General features: G+C 29.1%; 3 protein-coding genes across 3 annotated transcripts; 2 read left to right on the forward strand and 1 right to left on the reverse strand.

Annotated features, from left to right (window-relative positions):
• The first annotated feature begins 5,054 nt into the window (after positions 1-5,054).
• On the forward strand, positions 5,055-6,255 carry LOC108452582 (zinc finger protein 1). Its single transcript, XM_017750377.2, has one exon. The coding sequence runs from the start codon at positions 5,317-5,319 to the stop codon at positions 6,130-6,132; it is 816 nt and encodes a 271-aa protein (XP_017605866.1). The 5' UTR covers positions 5,055-5,316; the 3' UTR covers positions 6,133-6,255.
• A 2,647-nt stretch (positions 6,256-8,902) lies between these two features.
• LOC108452027 (uncharacterized protein At2g39795, mitochondrial) lies at positions 8,903-10,464 on the reverse strand. The gene is made up of 3 exons (XM_017749756.2): positions 10,144-10,464; positions 9,476-9,798; positions 8,903-9,217 (listed from the first exon to the last, which is right to left on the reverse strand). The coding sequence occupies exons 1-3, from the start codon at positions 10,348-10,350 to the stop codon at positions 9,055-9,057; spliced, it is 693 nt and encodes a 230-aa protein (XP_017605245.1). The 5' UTR covers positions 10,351-10,464; the 3' UTR covers positions 8,903-9,054.
• Positions 10,465-15,756: 5,292 nt separating this feature from the next.
• LOC108451974 (deSI-like protein At4g17486) lies at positions 15,757-17,718 on the forward strand. Its single transcript, XM_017749692.2, has 3 exons — positions 15,757-16,201; positions 16,481-16,768; positions 17,265-17,718. The coding sequence occupies exons 1-3, from the start codon at positions 16,069-16,071 to the stop codon at positions 17,507-17,509; spliced, it is 666 nt and encodes a 221-aa protein (XP_017605181.1). The 5' UTR covers positions 15,757-16,068; the 3' UTR covers positions 17,510-17,718.
• Positions 17,719-19,017: the final 1,299 nt, after the last annotated feature.

The raw sequence follows: 19,017 nt of genomic DNA on the forward strand, positions 1-19,017 counted from the left end.
ATTTATTATATCTCATAATTTATAATTCCATTGCTGACACTGTTTCTTCCATGAAAAACTAGACTTAATAAAATTTAATTTCATATTTTATTCAACCTCTAACTCAATTTCCACTATTTTTGATGATTTTTCAAAGTCAGACTATCGCTGCTGTCCAAAATTATTTTAGTGCAAAATGTTGATTTCCAAGTTTATAACACCCTTATTTCCTTTCTCTATGATTTTTTTCGCATCATTTTCTCTTATTTCTCGACAGCAAGCAATTTTGGCTTTTCACTGAATCTCGTTTTCTGTGTTTCGGGTATACACCTAGTATCGTTTCTGATGCGTAAGCACTCCTAAGCCTCCAGAACCTAAAAATCAACCAACATATCTCCAGATTAATCACTTAATTCATTTTTAATCAACCAATTTCAGAAGGAACTTGACTAAAAACCTAACAAAACCCTTACCTCGCTTAAGTAACCATGACTTTGCACAATCACAGCTTTGATTCAAAACCACCAGCCCCTTGATTAACTGTTACTTACCGAACACGCGCAACCAATGATGAACAATCGAATCAATTGGAAAAAAAAGAAAGAAAAAAATGGAAATTTCGGCAGCAACTAGGGGAAAGAACCAGCGGAGGAGAGAAAAAAAAGTTTGAGGAATTGGAGAGGAAATCGAAACTCTATTATTATTATTTTACAAAAAAAAGATAATCAGATTATTTTCTGATAACTTTTCCCCAATTATCTCCTAAAATCACTCCCTATTAACCCCCTAAAACACAACTACTCAGAATTTTGTCCCAACACAACTCTTAGCCGAAATTGGAGCAAAAATACTGTCTCTATGCCATCACAGAGAATTAAACACAAGACATCCAACACTCCACTTAATCACCAAACCAGCAGGCCCAATCTAATATAAACTTACCAACAATTAAACTTAAGCCTTTTGCACAAGGTTAAGGCTTTATTTATAAAAATAACAAAATTTGCCCAAGTAAGGCTTGTTTTTTAACTTGGGACCTCTTACACACATCTAGAACACTGAACCACTGAAGCAAATACACACTTGTGTGTCACACATACACGAAATCAAAAATTAAAATTTTGGGGCGTTACACGTCATTAAGTATCAAAATTCAAATTTCATCGTATCTAGTTATGATGTGTGGGTCTTCAGTTTCACCATATGCATTTATCATATGTAGGTTTTGTTTAGATTTTTTTGGTTCTTCATCCTTTATATTTAGTATTGATTTGATTCTATATTATAATAGATTAGACATATATTTATACATTTATTGTACCTGTAAATGTTCTATATTTATAATCGTGAAACTTTTAAAAAAATAATGATTTAATTACGGGACAAATATAGAGAGAAACAAAATCAAAGCTTATATGTTCAATTTAACACATTATATACATTTTAAAAGTTTATATTATTGTATTAATGTAAGAATTGTTATTTGTTTCTTTACAATATTATTGTTTTTAATAATTAATTTTATTAAATTAATTTTTCACCTCAAAGAAATTCTTGTAATTTCGTCACCTAACTTTTAAGGCACTTTCATTTTAGCCACCCAAGTGTTAAATCTCTAATGGCGATTGACTGTATATGCCACATCATGTTTACACTTTCATTTTGGTCACCCAAAAAATATATATTTTTTAAGTATTAGCTGAGGTAAAAAGATTATAAAGATTAAAGTGAAAAAAACGTAGAAACTAAAATAGTGCATTAAAAATTTTGACAAACTGTACTTGTCTATCCCTTTGCCGAAAGTTCTAAATTTTTTTTCGACATCGAAATTTTAAACTTCAAAACATCAAAATCAATTAAATAAATTATTGAAATATTTTTATCCCTTGATTGTGTCAAGACGAGTTGTTACTATAATATTGAAATTAATTAATTTATTATCTCCTTATAAAATTTAAATATTTATTTTGTGTTTCCAAATTAAAATAAACTCAAAAACTCATTTCTAATAATTGTTTACGAAACTCAAATTCTTTTGGTTATATAATTGAATCTTTCGTGCTAAGCTAAAAGTAAAGAAAAATCATTTAATTAATTTAAATTAATTAATTTTATCTTCTCTGCCAAACAAAACCTAGACTTTGTTCCATTACTTCTTTACCCAAACAAAGAACAAGCAATTAATTTAATTAATTGTAATGATTTTCTTTTCTTTTCTTTTAGCTTAGCATTGAAGATTCAAGATTATATAATCAAAAGAAATTTGATTACCACATGGAATTATTAAATATAAGTTAATATAGTTGATTTCATTAAGGATAAATTGGAAACATAAAATAAAATTTTAAAATTTAGAGGAAATTAAATTAATTTTAATATTATAGTAACAAATCAGTTGAAATTATAAAGGGATGAAAAATTTCAATTATTTATTTAATTGATTTTGATGTTTTGAAATTTAAATTTCAATATTGATTTTTCTTTTAAATTTCGCAATGAGATAAATAAGTACAAATTGAAAATTTTGTAATACACTATTTTAGTTTCTATCAATTTTTTAGATTAATTCTTAATATTTTGTACCTCGCTCAAAGCTTAAAAAGAAAAAAGTGGCCAAAATAAAAGTGTAAACATAGTATGATATATACAGTCAATCGTAGTTAAAAACTTAATGCTTGAGTAACCTACAAAATAGTTTACCTTATATGTAATATTGTTATTGTTGTTAATTTGTTTCTTCTATTGCAAGTTTATAGCTGGTTAGGGTTTGTGCGTAGGCAGATGAGCCCTAGAGAAGAAAAAAAAAAAAAAAAGGTGTGCTCTCTCTTTTCTCATAAATTACTGAAAGCAATGAATAGAGAGCTAGAATGCATGTTATTGTAAAAAGTTTTGGGGTTGATTTGGATAGTTGAGTTAAATTTAAAAATGAAATATTTGATGATTTGTTTTGAGTGTAGAAACTAATTAAAGTAAATTTGGTCGTGTTCTTAATTTCAACTTTATTTTGATTTAAATATGAGCATAAGTTTTGTTTGGGAATAAATTTGGTGATACCGAAACTAGTTAATCTTTTATTCTCACTTTCCTTTTTCATGAAAAAAGAGGAAAACGATAAAAGCAATAGGGAGAAATAAAATGAAATTTAGGTCTTACTTGTCTATCATTAGTCAAATGATTATGCTCTAAGGAAATTGTGAGATATGAGCGAATGAGAGACTTTTTTTTTTTTTTTTGTATTTTAATCCTTTTTTTTTTATGATTACAGGATAATTACTTGGCGAAAAGTGGAGGATAGTTTGCTATTTGCTAATACTAAAACAATCATTTCATGGGGTAGTATTTAGAGATTTGTTTGGGGTTTATTTGTATAAATAGATTTGATGTGATTGCCGGAGAAACTTTGATTCTTTTCCATCTTTTCAAATGTTGCAACCTTACCTAACACTTTATTTTTTTCTAAAAATAAACATTCAACTATTATCATCCAAATCCCCTCCATCATATTCATACACACACTCAATTCATACGTAGTATTTTTCACTCCTACACTGGGTTCAATCCTTACATAATCATACCTACCCCTTTTTCTTCTTTTATATATATATTATATATATATATATACATATCCAATTTCATGTTAGTCTTTTTCATTAATTACTCATACTTAAAATATGGCACATATGTAATTATTCCAACTGCTGGGTAGTTATAAACCATTACAGTATTGTATGAACCAAAGTTGGAGTGTAATGAAATTATTGGCAGCACAACAATTTACATAGAAAGTGGTAGTGTACTAAATAAAGTGAATAAATGGAGTCAGCATCACCCAAAAAAGGAGGATACCAACTTTGCTTCAGCATGGGAATTGAACTTAAATAACAATTTTTTTCCTCTAAAGAACCAATGTGGTTTCAGTTTACTGTCAACTATTTCGCTTTAGGTTCCTTTGTTTGTTTGTAAACCATCAAAGAATATTCATATTTATATCAATTATCAGGTGCCTCATATTATCTTCCAAAAATATGTATTAATAAGATATTAATATATACAGTTAAACCTCGATAATAAGTGTTGCGTGTAACGATATGTTATATTATACTCCAAAGAAAAAATTATATTCGAACCTTAATATTATTGAGAGGGATAATCACAAACGTAAAATGATTAATCTACATAGATCATTAAATGAATATGAATAAGACATAAAAATAATTTCATCATATTGCTTTAATTATATATTGGTGTAACAATTTAAAATTAAATTTCTTCTAATGGAATTAGTATTTAAAAATAAATTGTATTTTTTTTTGCACATTAGATGTAACACCATTAAGCAATCGTAATTGTTTACCTTAAGATATTAAACAAGCTTATAAACCGTCCCATTGTTGCAATATAATATATATATGTCCAAAGTTCAATCAGCATATATTACAGCTGATCTGCACTTGTTTGTTTCCTCAGTATTGGTCATACAGCATCTGTCAACTGGTTTATTGGCCCGAATTCGAAGGGTCGATTTCCCTTTTTAAAGGCAAATTGAGTTTTCATATTAAAAATTGTTGGTGCGGGTCAGAAGCAGGTTTAGTTTGCTCCGGCTTCACCCACCTTCGTTATATAGAAATATATATTATAATTTTTATTTTTCTATGTATTAACTAATCAGCTTATAATTTAAAATTCAAGTTCGGATCTAAGATATTCATTTTCTTAAGAATAATTTGAGTTGGACTCATTATAATATCAAAAATCAATCTATAATTTAATATATCTTATGAAATTAAGAATATATTAAACTTATGCATAATTAAATGCAATTCACATAAAATAATATAATAAAATTATTATATTAATTTTGAATATATTAAATCAAAATTTAGTATAAAAATAATGATATTGCATCATATAAAATTCTAGTTTAATAATAATAAGTTATCTTGACTTATATTAAGTAATTATTAAAATTTTTATTTAATATCTATTTGATAGGAATTCAAATGGTATAATCTCGTCCCGTACAAGTTGATGAGTTTTAAATGTTGGGATAAAACACACATCATCTAATTAACCGCTCTTCTCTTTTCCCTTTTCCTTACTTTTTTTTTTTTTCTCTCTCTCTCTCTCTCTCAATAGTCGTATAGTATTAAGACCTTGCAACTGTAAAGTATATGATGCCAGTTTAAGACAAAAACCTTAAATATATTGCAGAGGTTTTGATTGCTGGGTAGCATTATATTATTACTAATAAGGAAAAAACTTCAACAGTTAACATCTCTTATTTCTATTAATTAAACCCTTTCCTTCCCTCAGCCCCACGACCAACTTAATTCCGCAATGGAGCCTCCAAAACCATCAGAGCCATCTCTCTCTGAAACTTCCACCATCATCTCCGTCTCGCCTGCTGCCACCCTCACAACCTCAACACATGATAATACGACCCTCAAACAAGATAAACAACCGGCAGCAGAAGCAAAAGAAGAAGCAACCCACCACCAAGGTGATGATGATGATCTCGTGTTGGATCTGCGCCTCTCCAGTCGAGATCAATCCAACCCAGAGCTCAATTTCATCGACTGTTTCAAGGAGGACTTGTCGGGTGAACAAGATTCTTCGGAACTGCCTCCTCAAGGTAATGAAACTGAGCCTAGAGTATTTTCATGTAACTATTGCCAAAGAAAATTTTATAGCTCACAGGCTCTGGGAGGCCACCAAAATGCACATAAACGTGAAAGAACACTAGCCAAACGAGGGCAGCGGCTCGGCGGTGGGGCAGCGGCGGCCTCTTTTTCAGCCTTCGGTTACCCTAATACACACCCTAGTCGATATTCTAGCTTGGCTTCACTTCCTTTGTATGGCTCTTTCAATAAGGCGCTTGGAATTCAAGAGCACTCCATGATCCACAAGCCATCTTTAGTTCCATCGGCGCATGTTTATGGGCACAATGGATGGTCTAGACGACCTGTTGATCAAACAAGGGCAGTCGGGCATGTTTCCAATCTGCAGGGGATAAATGGTACTGCTAGATTCCAAGGTAGTGTAGGGAAGTTTGGTCCAGCCACGGAGGGAATGAATGGACATTGGTGGGATACAGTTAACCAATTCAACAACAAAAAAGATGAGTTGAAGCTTGACCTGTCTTTGAAGCTCTAAGTAGCTACTCTACTTTCATTCTTCTTCTTCTTCTTCTTCTTCCTAGATTTTTTTTTCTTTGATTTTTAGTTGGATTTTTTGTAAATGCATTTTGGATATAGAAGGCTTGATGAGATTATACCATTTCCAAATCTAAAAGTTGGAAAAAGAGAAAAAAAGCTTTCCCAATTATACAACTTAATTTAAGGCTTGAAATGAACTTCAATGTTGCCTTAAGCGCTATAATGTGACTAAGAAATCCATTTTAATATAAAGATGATTCTTAGTTAACAAGTAAACGAGTTTATATATATACATATGACTCCAAGACATCTTAATTTTAAAGAAAAGGAATGCAAATGATAGAATTGGAATCTATCGTTGCTGCAAACATGTACATAAAATAACCGAGTCAAGCTAGTGCTTTATTATGCCAGGCGAGTACTTGAGCTATTAAAGATTGCTTTTACACACTTTGCATTTGAACTAGATTCTTGTGTTTCCCTACTCCATGAAAATGATCCAAAATTTTATTTTGTTGTCAATTAGGGTTAATGTAATTTATAGTAGCAATCCTTTTAATGTTCCTTCTTTCATACTAATTCGGAATTCAAATTTGATGAAATATCCAATTAAGGGGGAAAGAAAACAGAGGGTTTAAAAATCCATAATTAGGATTGCATAATCTATCATCAAGTCATTGATGCTTTGGGAAACATAATGGCCCAAAACATTGATTGTAAAAACTATGTGTAGGAGTACTTTTAGGTTGTCATTTTTAATATTTTATTTATTATGGTCCACTAAGTGTGTAAATATAGGGTGGTTGTAATTGTCTCAAATGACAATATTTTTGACCCACTTGCAGTTGAAATAATAGACCATCTCCGTTGGAGGGATTATTGGGGTGAAAAATGTAAGATGGCGCTATCAGGTTTAGCTAAGATTATAAGATGCAAGTCAATTAAACATTGTTATTATAATCATTAAAAAGATGTGTATTTATACCAAAAAAAAAAAGATGCAGTAGTACTAAACTGTTTGGATTTAAATACAGTTATGCAAATCCAATCACATCATGTTTCCAACATTAAATGATGGGTAAAATCTTATTTACCTAAGTGACCATATCATCATATCAAATTTGATATTGATGGGTAATCAATGATTATTCTACAAAACATGATTTTCCTAGAATCTTGTTGTAAACTAACTAAAAAACCTCATTGTTAATTGTGATGGGAAAACCTCAAACCCGCATTAAGACGGGATTTCATAAATTGACAAGCAGTTTAATCCCCAGTCTTAATTACTAATTAATTATATGTATTGAGAAAAGGAAAGCCCCTATTTCCCGAGCCACGTGGTGGAAATCGGATGGACTGTCAAATCCTGGTGTTGGATTGCCTTTATCCTACTTACATAATTAACTGCCCACCTTTGAATTTTGCCTCTCAATTAAGAAACACTTTCAGATTTCTTTTGTTTGAAAGCGATGTATGAAAAACATGAAGCTATCATTTTAGCTGAGATTAGGTGAAAATATTCAAGCAAAAGATATGCCAATAATTAAAGACAAATCCATTGTTGTTTTCCTCATTTTGATTAATTATACGTGCATGTGATATTTTGAGTTTTGTCCTTTACCTATTAGCTTAGAATTTTTGGTATAGGAGCATATAATTATGTCTTACGTTATTATTATTATTTTTATGCAAATGGGGTTGTAATTTGGATGATAAACAATGATTATAAATGCTGGATTCTTGTTAGATAATGTTTTATACAGTGTGATCACTCCAATATCATGTTGGTTTATACACTACAATTTCTCATCTTTGACAAGCGTTAAATGATGTTACTTGACAATGATTATGGAGTAGGAAAATTGATATGTGCATTAAATCTTTACTTACTATCAACATTATATTTATTTTATAGTATAGTATATTTTCAGATTAAATTAATTTTGTTTACAATATTAATAAATTTATTTATTTTGACACAATACTTAAAACTACCCATATCCTCTTCCCAGTATATAAATAAAGGATAATGTATTTCAATGCATTCAGACCCTCATCTTCCTACGTTGCCAATCGAACTAATACTCAATCGACTTTAATTTTTAGAATTAATAGACATGGTAATCTTTAATTTTTCAGCAATCAATTATTATTCACCAAATATGGTAATTTTAAATCCCAAGTTATAAGATAATAAATAAATAAAATCACTACTTTACTAAGGTACCATGATAGTATTAGCATATTAATACTAAACATTACCTTACAAATATTTATATGAACTTTAACTGAACAAACCTTATCATGTTAACAAATATTTGATTTAATGCCTCAAATCCTTTCAAAAGTTAGCATCCTAAGTGTGTTGGATATATATTATCTAATTACATAAACGTTTTAAGTATTGGTTGATGAAAAAAATAACTATTAAGAAGCATGGTAACCATTAAACATGGACGAAAGTCGATACCTACTCAAAATCATGCACGATTATTCTTTCCATAATAATAAAATAATTAAACACCGAATCTAAGCCAAATGATTTAACAATTTCGATCTAACGTAGATGACAAAATTTATCCACAAGGAGTTCATATAAAATAACAATAAACCCTAAATCAATTTCTTAACACGTAGTGTGTGTATATATATGAAAACTAGTTTCATGTTCGCAATATCATAACTTATACCTGTAGTTTCATCCAACTTGAAAGGGGTAGCAACTAGTGGTCAGTTGGTCAGCGTGTTTCCACTGCTTTTCAATGGTTGGGTTGATATTGGCAAGTAATAGATTCATCAAGCTTTACACAAACACAATTTCTTGTAATGGAGGCACAGATAGAATTGGTATAGCAAGTAATGATTTTGTTAACTAAAACAGCAACAAGTCAAAATGAACACAGCAAAAAAAACTGCTCTATTTCTTCTCAATGTGAGATTTGACAGTTTGCAACCATCTAATGATCTCAGTTTTATCTTTGTTTTTCATGTATTCATGCAAGAATATTGCAAGTTCATCATTTATACTTCTTTCCTCCAAGAACTCATAAAGTGAGTCCTGCAGTTGTTCATCCAATTCCCTGTAATGACCACAATGAAGACATAAACCAAATAAAGTCAGAAACAAAGCCAATAACCACCATTCCACTAGATGCTGAGGAAGAATGCAAAAGGAAAGCTGGTTTAACTCGAAATATAAAAAAGAAAAAAAAAAGTAACGGAGGCAGGGGACCTAAACTAACTATATGAAGCAAATGATTGTTTCATATTAGGATTGCGCAAGGTGTATTGTAGAATCAACTGTAACAGTTTTAAAGCAAACAGATAAAATAACATACTTGAACTCTGGACCAATGTAAGGATGAATCGCTGTCCTATTACACCCGCGAACATAAAATTTTTGGATCTCTATGGTATTTGGCCAAGCTGAGCAGACAATCTCCAAGACATCACTATCATCCCCCTTAGAGATGTTGACAATAAATGTTATATGAAGCTGCTCATCAGACTGTACTTGACCAGAATCAGGGACAGTAACAGACCCGTCAAACATGGTTACATCAATTGTAATATCTTCTTTTTCTCCGAATTTTCTTTTCAATCTAATCCATTGTTCTCCTGATCGGTCATCAACGGTAAAAGAATTGAATCTGGTCGTGGGCTGCAATTTAAAGGTGAGAATTCAGAATGAGCAGTTACTTGGTTCAATTTTCCCAATATAACACTTTGAAACTTGAAATGTATTGTTTTTATTTTTAATTATTTTAGGCAGAACGAAATCATATTAAGAGCCTGCTCGATTATATTCCTAGAATTACACATTTTAAGAGTATAACACAATAAAAGAAAGGTACTTAAAAGTGACCATATTTAACTGGCATTGTTCTTTGAATATCAAATCAAGCCCATTTTCAGCATCAAATTTCGATGTGCAATTTCTAACAAGGTACAATACCAAAACGAAGCAATTGATAAAGAAACAAAAAAAAAAAGCCAAATAAAATACTTGTTTTGGAGGGCAGTGATCGTGCTCGTATTGGATTTCTTTGCGAAGGAGCCTCAAAATGTTGTCTTGGAAAGCAGACTTACGCATATCGGAGATGTAGTTTCTGGAGTTGGAAAAGGAGGTGGAGTTTGGGTGTTGATGAAGGAGTGGGGTTCTAAGGGAAGCAGAAAAAAGGGTTCTTCTTAAGGGTCGGATTAGCCACGCCATTGATGCTGCCTGCTTGGAGCGCTGCTGCTTCTTTGGCGATGGATTTTCGTTAGGGTTTAAGTTTAAGATGCCACTAAGGTTTAAGCATTTGGGTTTTTTTTTAAACTATTTTTATGCAGGCCCAATTTGGGAGCTCTTGAAGACGGGCTTTATTCTTTCGGCCAATCCAGTAGTTATTCTTTTTATTATATTAGTTATTTTAAAATAAATAAATTATTTTTCTCAGTGAAAATTTTAGATTTTATTTTATTTTTATAATTGGAGGAAGTTCCTTTAATTTTATAGAAAATGGATTCAAATCTCAAAAATCAAATACATTATTTTATGAAATTTTGATTTGCTAAATTTGAATATCTGAGTGGATTCAAATATCCTAAGAATAATATTATTTAATTGGATTTGGATACAAATAACAATATTTGAATTTAATATTAGAATATTAAAAAGGTAAAAAAAAAAAATACATACACAAAATTTAGATTTCAGACTCTATATGAATCTCTAATCTCGAATCAAGCAATGAAGGAAGACAGATTGTAAAAGAAAAATATGTTGAATTAGGATGTGTGGGGAAAGTTGTTGTCATCATGTAATGTTGTGGTTTGATAGCTGAAACTTTAAGAATCTCGGCATAAAATTATTCACTGGAATGAGTCATCATATTCCAGTCCCATCCAATGCACAAATAAAACCCACCCACCCACCCAAAGGGAAAAGAGGAAGAAGCTTTATGGACCCATTAGAGAGAGAGCTCGACCGACCCTTCATTACTTTGCTCTAACTTAGGTTACCAACCCATAATTAGATTTTAGAACCTCTTTTTCCCTCCTAAACCCTTCTCTGCGCCATAAACAAAAACTTGTTTCAATTTTCACCAATTTATCGGGTCCTACCTTCTTCTTCTTTTCTTCTCTTTATTGGATTTGGAGCTTCTCCTGAGAAGAAAACTACATTCCTCATCTTTATCCATCCAAATACTCAAGAATCTACCAGCCTGTGGAAATTAACACCACATAAATAGCTATAATGATTTTTCACGTAGAGTATTTCAATGGTAAGAAAATTAAGAAACTTGCATGTCAATCAGACGACAAAATAAATATGCAGTTCCCAACAACATCCATCCCAATGACCTTCTTTTACTCTTTCTCTTTCTTTTTTTTTCCCACATAAAATGCACATCATCCAACATTTTCAATTGGAAATGTCTTAAAATCACTAAAAACAGCTTCTGTAATGTTAGCAGGTTATATTGGGTTATCATATATTTCTATTTTGGTTAATATTGTTTGTAAATTTAAATTTTAGTGTGTATATGTATATATATATATTTTAGAAATGTTTTTCATTTTATTTTTCAAAATTTAAAATTGAAGTTTAATTGTTGATACCTTAAAATTATTTTTTTTAAAATTGATTCATTATAACGTCAATTTAACTTACATGCAACTAAATGTTTATTTCTTATTTCAAAATATCATACAAATAAATTTAATTGTATTAATAATTGAATTTTAATTTTTAATCTGAAAAATAAAATGACTAAATTTTTAAAATAAAAAATATAAAAATTAAATTCAAAGTAAAGAATATGATAATATATTAAATTCGAGTTTGTTGTAGTATATAATTGCTGGTAGACTTGGTGGATGATGAAGTTATTTGTTGAATCCCGAAACAAATATGAATCCGACTTGCAATAAATACAAGACTTAAAAATTGAAATTTAAGAAGGATTTCATTTCAGACAGTCTTGAACAATAATTCTCTTTCGCTATGTTTTTTTTTTCCTTCTTATATATTTATAAATTCATAAAAAAAAATAAAACATTAAACCCAGCGCTCAAACCCACTTACCCTTTAAAACTAAACAATGAAACCCAATCCATTTGGCGAAATCAAAATTGACCTGATATATATTAAATAGTTTTTTTTATGAAGTTAAAAATAATTATAATACTCTTTATTTTTCAATTTAGAATTATTTCCACAAAACCAGATTTTCAAAGGAAATGATAAATAATTGTGTTTATCTTTAATCTAGTTGGAAAGTATTTAAATTTAGCTGTTTGTTTTTAATTTAATAAAATATTATGTCAGTATTTTTTATATGATTTAACGGAAAATTGTGTCATATAGATAAGTGAAATGTAAAATTGAACTAAAATTAAAATTCGATGTATACAACTATACCAAATTAAAGTTGATGTATAACATTGCAATTTGTATCAATGTTCATGTATAATTTTAATATTTATCCATTTAAATTTTGACTTTTAAATATTCTTTTCCTAACCAAATTAATATTGAGTTAACTTATTATTTCAACTCAATTATACGTTAATGTAAACTATAATTTTTTTTACTAATTTTATTTATTATTAGACCAATATAAAGACAAAATTGGAATAAAAATTAGGGTAAACTGCACAACTGATCACACAACTATGCCTGTATTCTTATTTTGGTCACTCAACTTTAAAAAATTTCAATTTAGACACTAACATTTGAATTCACTTCTATTTTGGTCATCCGTCATTAAATTGATAACGAAAAGCGTTTTTATCAAATCGGTATAATAACACATTTAGTTCTTAATGCTTACATATTCTATCAATTTGTTTCTAATTCTAAATAATGCAATGAATTTAACCTTTTACATTTACAAATTCTATCAATTTAATCCTCAAACTTCCTAACCAAAGCTTTTGACTTTTAAGACAAAGGCATTTCACATCTATAAATTTGTAAACCCCCCAAAAAAAAAAAAAAAAAAACTTCTCTCAACTAACAAGTCGTTTTCGAAACCAATTCCCAATACCAATGAATTTATCTTGAAACTTTATTTCAATTTCATTTTTCATTAGTTTTCTTCCTAATATAATATTTTATAACTCTTTGATTGTTGAAATTTTGGCTAAAGAAAAAGGAAAAATCTTCAAAAAGGTACTTTAGATTTAATCTTATAATTAACAGTACGAGATTTCCTTCAAGGTATATAAAAATAGTTCTTGAAGTTGGTTTTAAAATTGAAAATTAATACTAGGGTTAAAAAAATATGGATTTGAAAAATCCAACTGTTCAATCAATAATTATATGAGAAAAATTATGCACATTTAAATTTTCATAAGAAGAAAAATGCAAAAGAATTAATTGAACTTCCTTTTGTTACATTGATAATGATTTTTTTAATTATATAAACTAATTAAGAGATTATTATGTATTCTATTTATTTTAATTATTTGCTTTTAATTTTTAAATTAAATGATAAGTTGTATGCATCACTAATAATTCGATTCAATGTCAAATCATTTACAAATAATTAAAAATTAAAATTATGCTAGTCAAAGCAAAATTTTATTTTTTTACAACTATTAAATTATTTATATATATTATATTTTCAAAATTTTTATTTTCTATTATTTTTAATGGCGTTTAGTTAGTTTCTAACACCAACTTCTTAAAAATATAAACAAAAAGGGTTATGTATTGAATTGAATAATTTCAACCATAAATAAAACAATTAATAGATGTGGGATGTCTTTGTTTTAAAGTTGAAAGCATTTATTTGAAGCTTGAGGATCAAATTGATAGAATTTATAAACGTGAAAAGTTAATTTTATTGAATTATTTAGAATTATGATCAAATTGATAGAATATGCAAGTGTCAATGACTAAATATAGTAATATATCAATTAAAAAAGTACAAATAACTAAAACAATAATTAATTCAAATGTTAGTGTCTAATTTAAAAAAAATTAAAATTAAGTAACTAAAATAAAAACACGGACATAATTGATTCAACTTTGAAAATTATTTGGATGCACATGTTATGCATATCATGGGGAAGGCCTATAATGATGCAACAAAATCAACATCATTCCAAGGTTTACCTCTTAATTTTTATTAGTATATGATTCTCTTAAATATTCTTAATTCATTTGATTGTATCACGATTGTATATTTTAATGTATTACACACATATTTTAGGCATTAACTATTTATATAAATTCTAATAAATTATGTTATATAAATTTTATTACATTTATGTATTAATATTGTGTAACCATATCGTAGTGATTACTTGACTTCCAACAATCCCAAGTGAGGGAACAAATATCAAAATCTTTGGGGTCCTCCACATTTGACTTTAGAAACACAAATAATTCACTATAATCAAAGGGTTTTTTTTTTTTTTTTCCTATTTCTTTTCTCTCTCCACACCCCATCTAAAGAAAACACAATTCCACAATTCATATTAAAAACCATCACATCTAATTTATTTTTCTTGTAAGACAGATGATTTTTGGTTACAATTTATAACTATAAATTTAATCTAATGATAAATGTAATTATTTGATACATCATTTATAAGACATCATACTGAATTAAATGTATAATAAATATTAAATTAATATATATATATTTAATTTTTCACTGTACTTTATAAAATATTTGTCATACCTTAAATTTATTTGTGAAATTTTAATACATATTAATTATAAAATAAAGTCAAACTGATATAAAACACAAATAAATAAAGAATCATAACATAACTTGACAAAATTCATCCATAATAATTGTACATAGTAAGAATGACCAGAGATCTATCCATTAAAATTATATATAACAACACTATAAATTGATAAAATAGCTTAACATAAATAATCAATATTAAAAATTATCGACTTTAAAAAATAAATTAATTGAACTGTTGAATAATTGGTGAGATGTTAATAACAATTAAAAATAATGAAATTTAGGTTGTGGCGGAGTGTTTGTTGTAAAAGGAATTTTAAAATTTTTTTAATAAAACTAAGAAAATAAGTAAAGGGTATTTTGGAGCTCATTTATTAATTAACATTTAATTAATATCATCTAATCTGGCAGGTCCCATCTTCCATACCTGCACCTAAAATGAAGATCATCAAATCTCATACCATCTATAAGTGAACTATACACAAACAAAAACAAACTTATTAACCTTAAACATACAGTATGGAATTCATTTTTTATTTACTATCAATAATTTTTTTTAAAACAATTACTTTCCAGTAACAACTGTTAAATAATTTCTATTGTAATTTAAATATAATAATAAAAAAAAAACAAAATGGAAAACCATTGCCCACGGTGTACCACATTGTATCATAATGATTACCGTTACTTTCTCCAATTTTTAAACAAAGCTGAGAATGATAAAAATTTCCCAAATTCTAATCACTAATATTCAAAGTTTGGATTTTTTCCCCTTTTATTGTAAAAAGGATTTAAAATTTAAGAATAATGGGATGTTTGTACTTTAAAAATATTATATAAAATGAGTTTCAAATTCAAAAACTTAAATGTTATTGTTTCAAATGATTTTTAAGTTATATAAAATAAATTGTGCTGTTAAAGTTTAAAATACATCAAAATTGAAAAATAATTAAGAAAGGAAGAAGAAGAAAAAGAAAAGGGCGGCACTATCTGCCGCCGATGCTGCCCATCATCAGAAGATTCTTATTCTCTACTTTACCACATTTCAAAATTTTTAAAACATGTAAACCATATTAAATTTAAAAAATTAAAAAAAAAAACCCAATTTGCTCTTTTTATAATATGTTACCATTCTTCTTCGTTAAACTAACGACTATCATTTTCATTAGGGAAAAAAAAAAAAAAAAAGTCTCAGACTCAGTACTTGGATTAAAATTTTTTTTTCTGAGAACAAAAAAATGTTGTGTCGTAAAAATTCAAGCTGCGAGGAAACAGGATCTGTACCAGTGTATCTCAATGTGTATGATCTAACACCAATTAATGGGTATGCTTATTGGTTTGGACTTGGGGTTTATCATTCTGGTGTTCAAGGTTTGTTTTCTTATTACTTACTATTATCAACTTTCCGTCTTTATATATTCCTTTCTGCTGCTAGTTTTGGATGGCAGATCTATGGTTTGGGTTTTAAATCTTTGAAACCGGGTGTTTTGTTAGATGCTGTTTTCCATTTTTAGATCCAAGAAAAAAAAAAGTTGAAAAACCTTAGCTGAAGTGAAGTGAGGTTGAAGAAAATTGGTTTCTTATTTTTCTGGTATTTGTTTTATTGATAGTTTTATGAAGGAGCTGATTGTTGGGTTATTTGGGTGGCAGTCCATGGGGTTGAATATGCGTTTGGAGCTCACGAGTATCCAACAACAGGGATATTTGAGGCAGAACCAAAGCAATGCGATGGGTTCACTTTTAGGAAGTCGATTTTGATTGGGAAAACAGAGTTGGGGCCTGCAGATGTGAGGGGAGTGATGGAGGATTTAGCTGAGGAATACAAAGGAAATGCGTACAATTTAATCACCAAAAATTGCAACCATTTCTGCAATGATGCTTGCATCAGGTTGACTGGGAATCCTATCCCAAGCTGGGTTAATCGCCTTGCTAGAATCGGTAACTCTGCTTTTTCAATTAATGATAAAATGGGTTCTTTTTTCATTCAATTTTGCTGTTATAAGTCGCCAAAGAAACCGATAAATCAATTGCCCTTCCGAATTCTTCTTTTTCTTCTTTTATGGAATATAATGGTTGAAAGTGTCAAGAAAGCAAGAACCAGAGTCAATGCTTTAGTCAGTTTTACGTTGTCCAGATTCATATTAAGTGACAAATATAGATATTTATTTTTGAAACAGAGCATCCTATTCCATATCCTATGAATATATGCTTAGATATGAGTACTTCAAGAAAAAATTAAATCTAAATAACATTCTTTGGGTTTGATAAAATGATAAAAAAACTGCTACTTGGTAACTTAGAAATTTTTGAATGTAATAACAGAAATAGTTAAGTTTCTGGTTTTTATATGATTCCCCCAATAATTTCTGTTTTCTGAATTTGATTTTAGAGGATAATGGGGTGTATAAAGAATGACATGTACCGGTGATTGTAGGGTTCTTCTGCAACTGTGTTCTTCCGGTGACTTTAAATGCAACCAAAGTGAGGCATCACAGAATTGAAGACAAATCTAGTGAAGGAGAAAAGAAGAAATTGACGAACGAATCCAACAGATTCACATCATCTTCAAATTCTTCATCGAATTCATCGCCATCCATCACTCAAAGCAGGGGTAGAAGCCGAAGCAGACGCTCACTTCCCCCTTCTTCACCATTAGTTATTGCTCCTCCGTCATCTTGATTCATCATCCTCATTATTTGAAACACTTTAATTGAATCAAATGCTCAAAACAAAAAAAGCAAAGCAAAGCAAAGCAAATCATTTAAGTTTCTTTTTCTTTTTTCATTTAAAATTCTTGGTGCATTTATGATTCTAACATTGTCTTGGGAAATTTTGCAGGCATGAAATCTGTACATTTGTAAGTTATCAATTAAATTTTTGGGCTATGATTTGGATTGTGCATGCTTGTTTTGGTATTTGAAAATTCATCAATCATCCACCTCATTTTTATTTGGTTTATTTACAGTTATAACAATATACGTATAGTAAATCGATGTTAGGATTGAAGCCGGAAGTTTCCCATTTGACATATTTCGGAAAAAGAGAGATAAGATTCGAGATTCGACTTCTTTTCTTGAAACTTTTTCATATGTATAAAAAACCACTAAAGTGTAATGATAATAAAGTCCATGTAATTTTCATTATACGTCAAGGTTTGCGAGCAAAAGCAGACTACTTAAACAGCGCCTCACTGCATACATTACATTCAGACCATAATTTAATTACATCATATACTTATTTTGGTTTAAGATACATCCAATAAACTTTTAGGTTGAGTTTTGACATATATAATCTTTTTTTTTTAATTTCGGATTGCAATTTTTTTCAAATACTTGCGTTTCAACTCTTGTGGTATCACTTAAGCAATATGATTGGGTTTTTTATTCAACTTTGATTGACCATTTGTTCAATTATTAGCTGCACTGTTCATGCTTAAATACCCTAAGACAGGGGAGCATCTAATCTCTTTTTTTTTTTTTCAATCTGTTGCTGTCACTTTGTTCATTTTTTCTTTTCCTTTTGACCCCAAATCCAAAGCAAGGGCCATCTTTACCAAAATTGAGTCCCACGACACATGTTCTATATCAAGAATGCAGTGATTTTAATTGCCTTGAGTGGGTGCTTGGCCACACCGGTCAAATTTTGTCACCAAACACTGTTTTTCTTTAGAAAAAAAAAATGGGAACTGGAAAATGATCTGAAGATTCTTTGCTTGCCAATCATGAAGTCGCCACACTATTCACTCATTTCTTTATTTACTAAGGTCACTTCTGTTTTCCCTTGGAAATGATTTTTTATTAATGTAATTCTATTACAAAATTCCGAAGAAAGGAAAGACCATGGAAGCACACCAAATAACGACTTTAGTCCCACATCTCATTTTGTTGTCCTAAAGTACTGACATTAACCCTCTGATAGTGTGAATATCACAGTTAATTATATTGATTTTGAGACCTTTATACATTACTAAAAAGTCGATTGCAATTTATTGCTAAAACTAACCTTATTATTATCTGGCTTTTAAAGTAAGATAACAAAAATATAAATTCTATTAATTCATAGAGTTCTTGACAACTTAAATTTCAAGATTTATAAGTCTCGTTATTCTTGTACTTTAACTTCTTTTGTATGTAATTTCCTATAAAAAAAAACTTTTTGTTTGTAATAATAATAATAATAATAACCAC

The sequence above is a fragment of the Gossypium arboreum genome, chromosome 5 (genome assembly GCF_025698485.1).
Source record: "Gossypium arboreum isolate Shixiya-1 chromosome 5, ASM2569848v2, whole genome shotgun sequence".
Lineage (NCBI taxonomy): Eukaryota > Viridiplantae > Streptophyta > Magnoliopsida > Malvales > Malvaceae > Gossypium > Gossypium arboreum.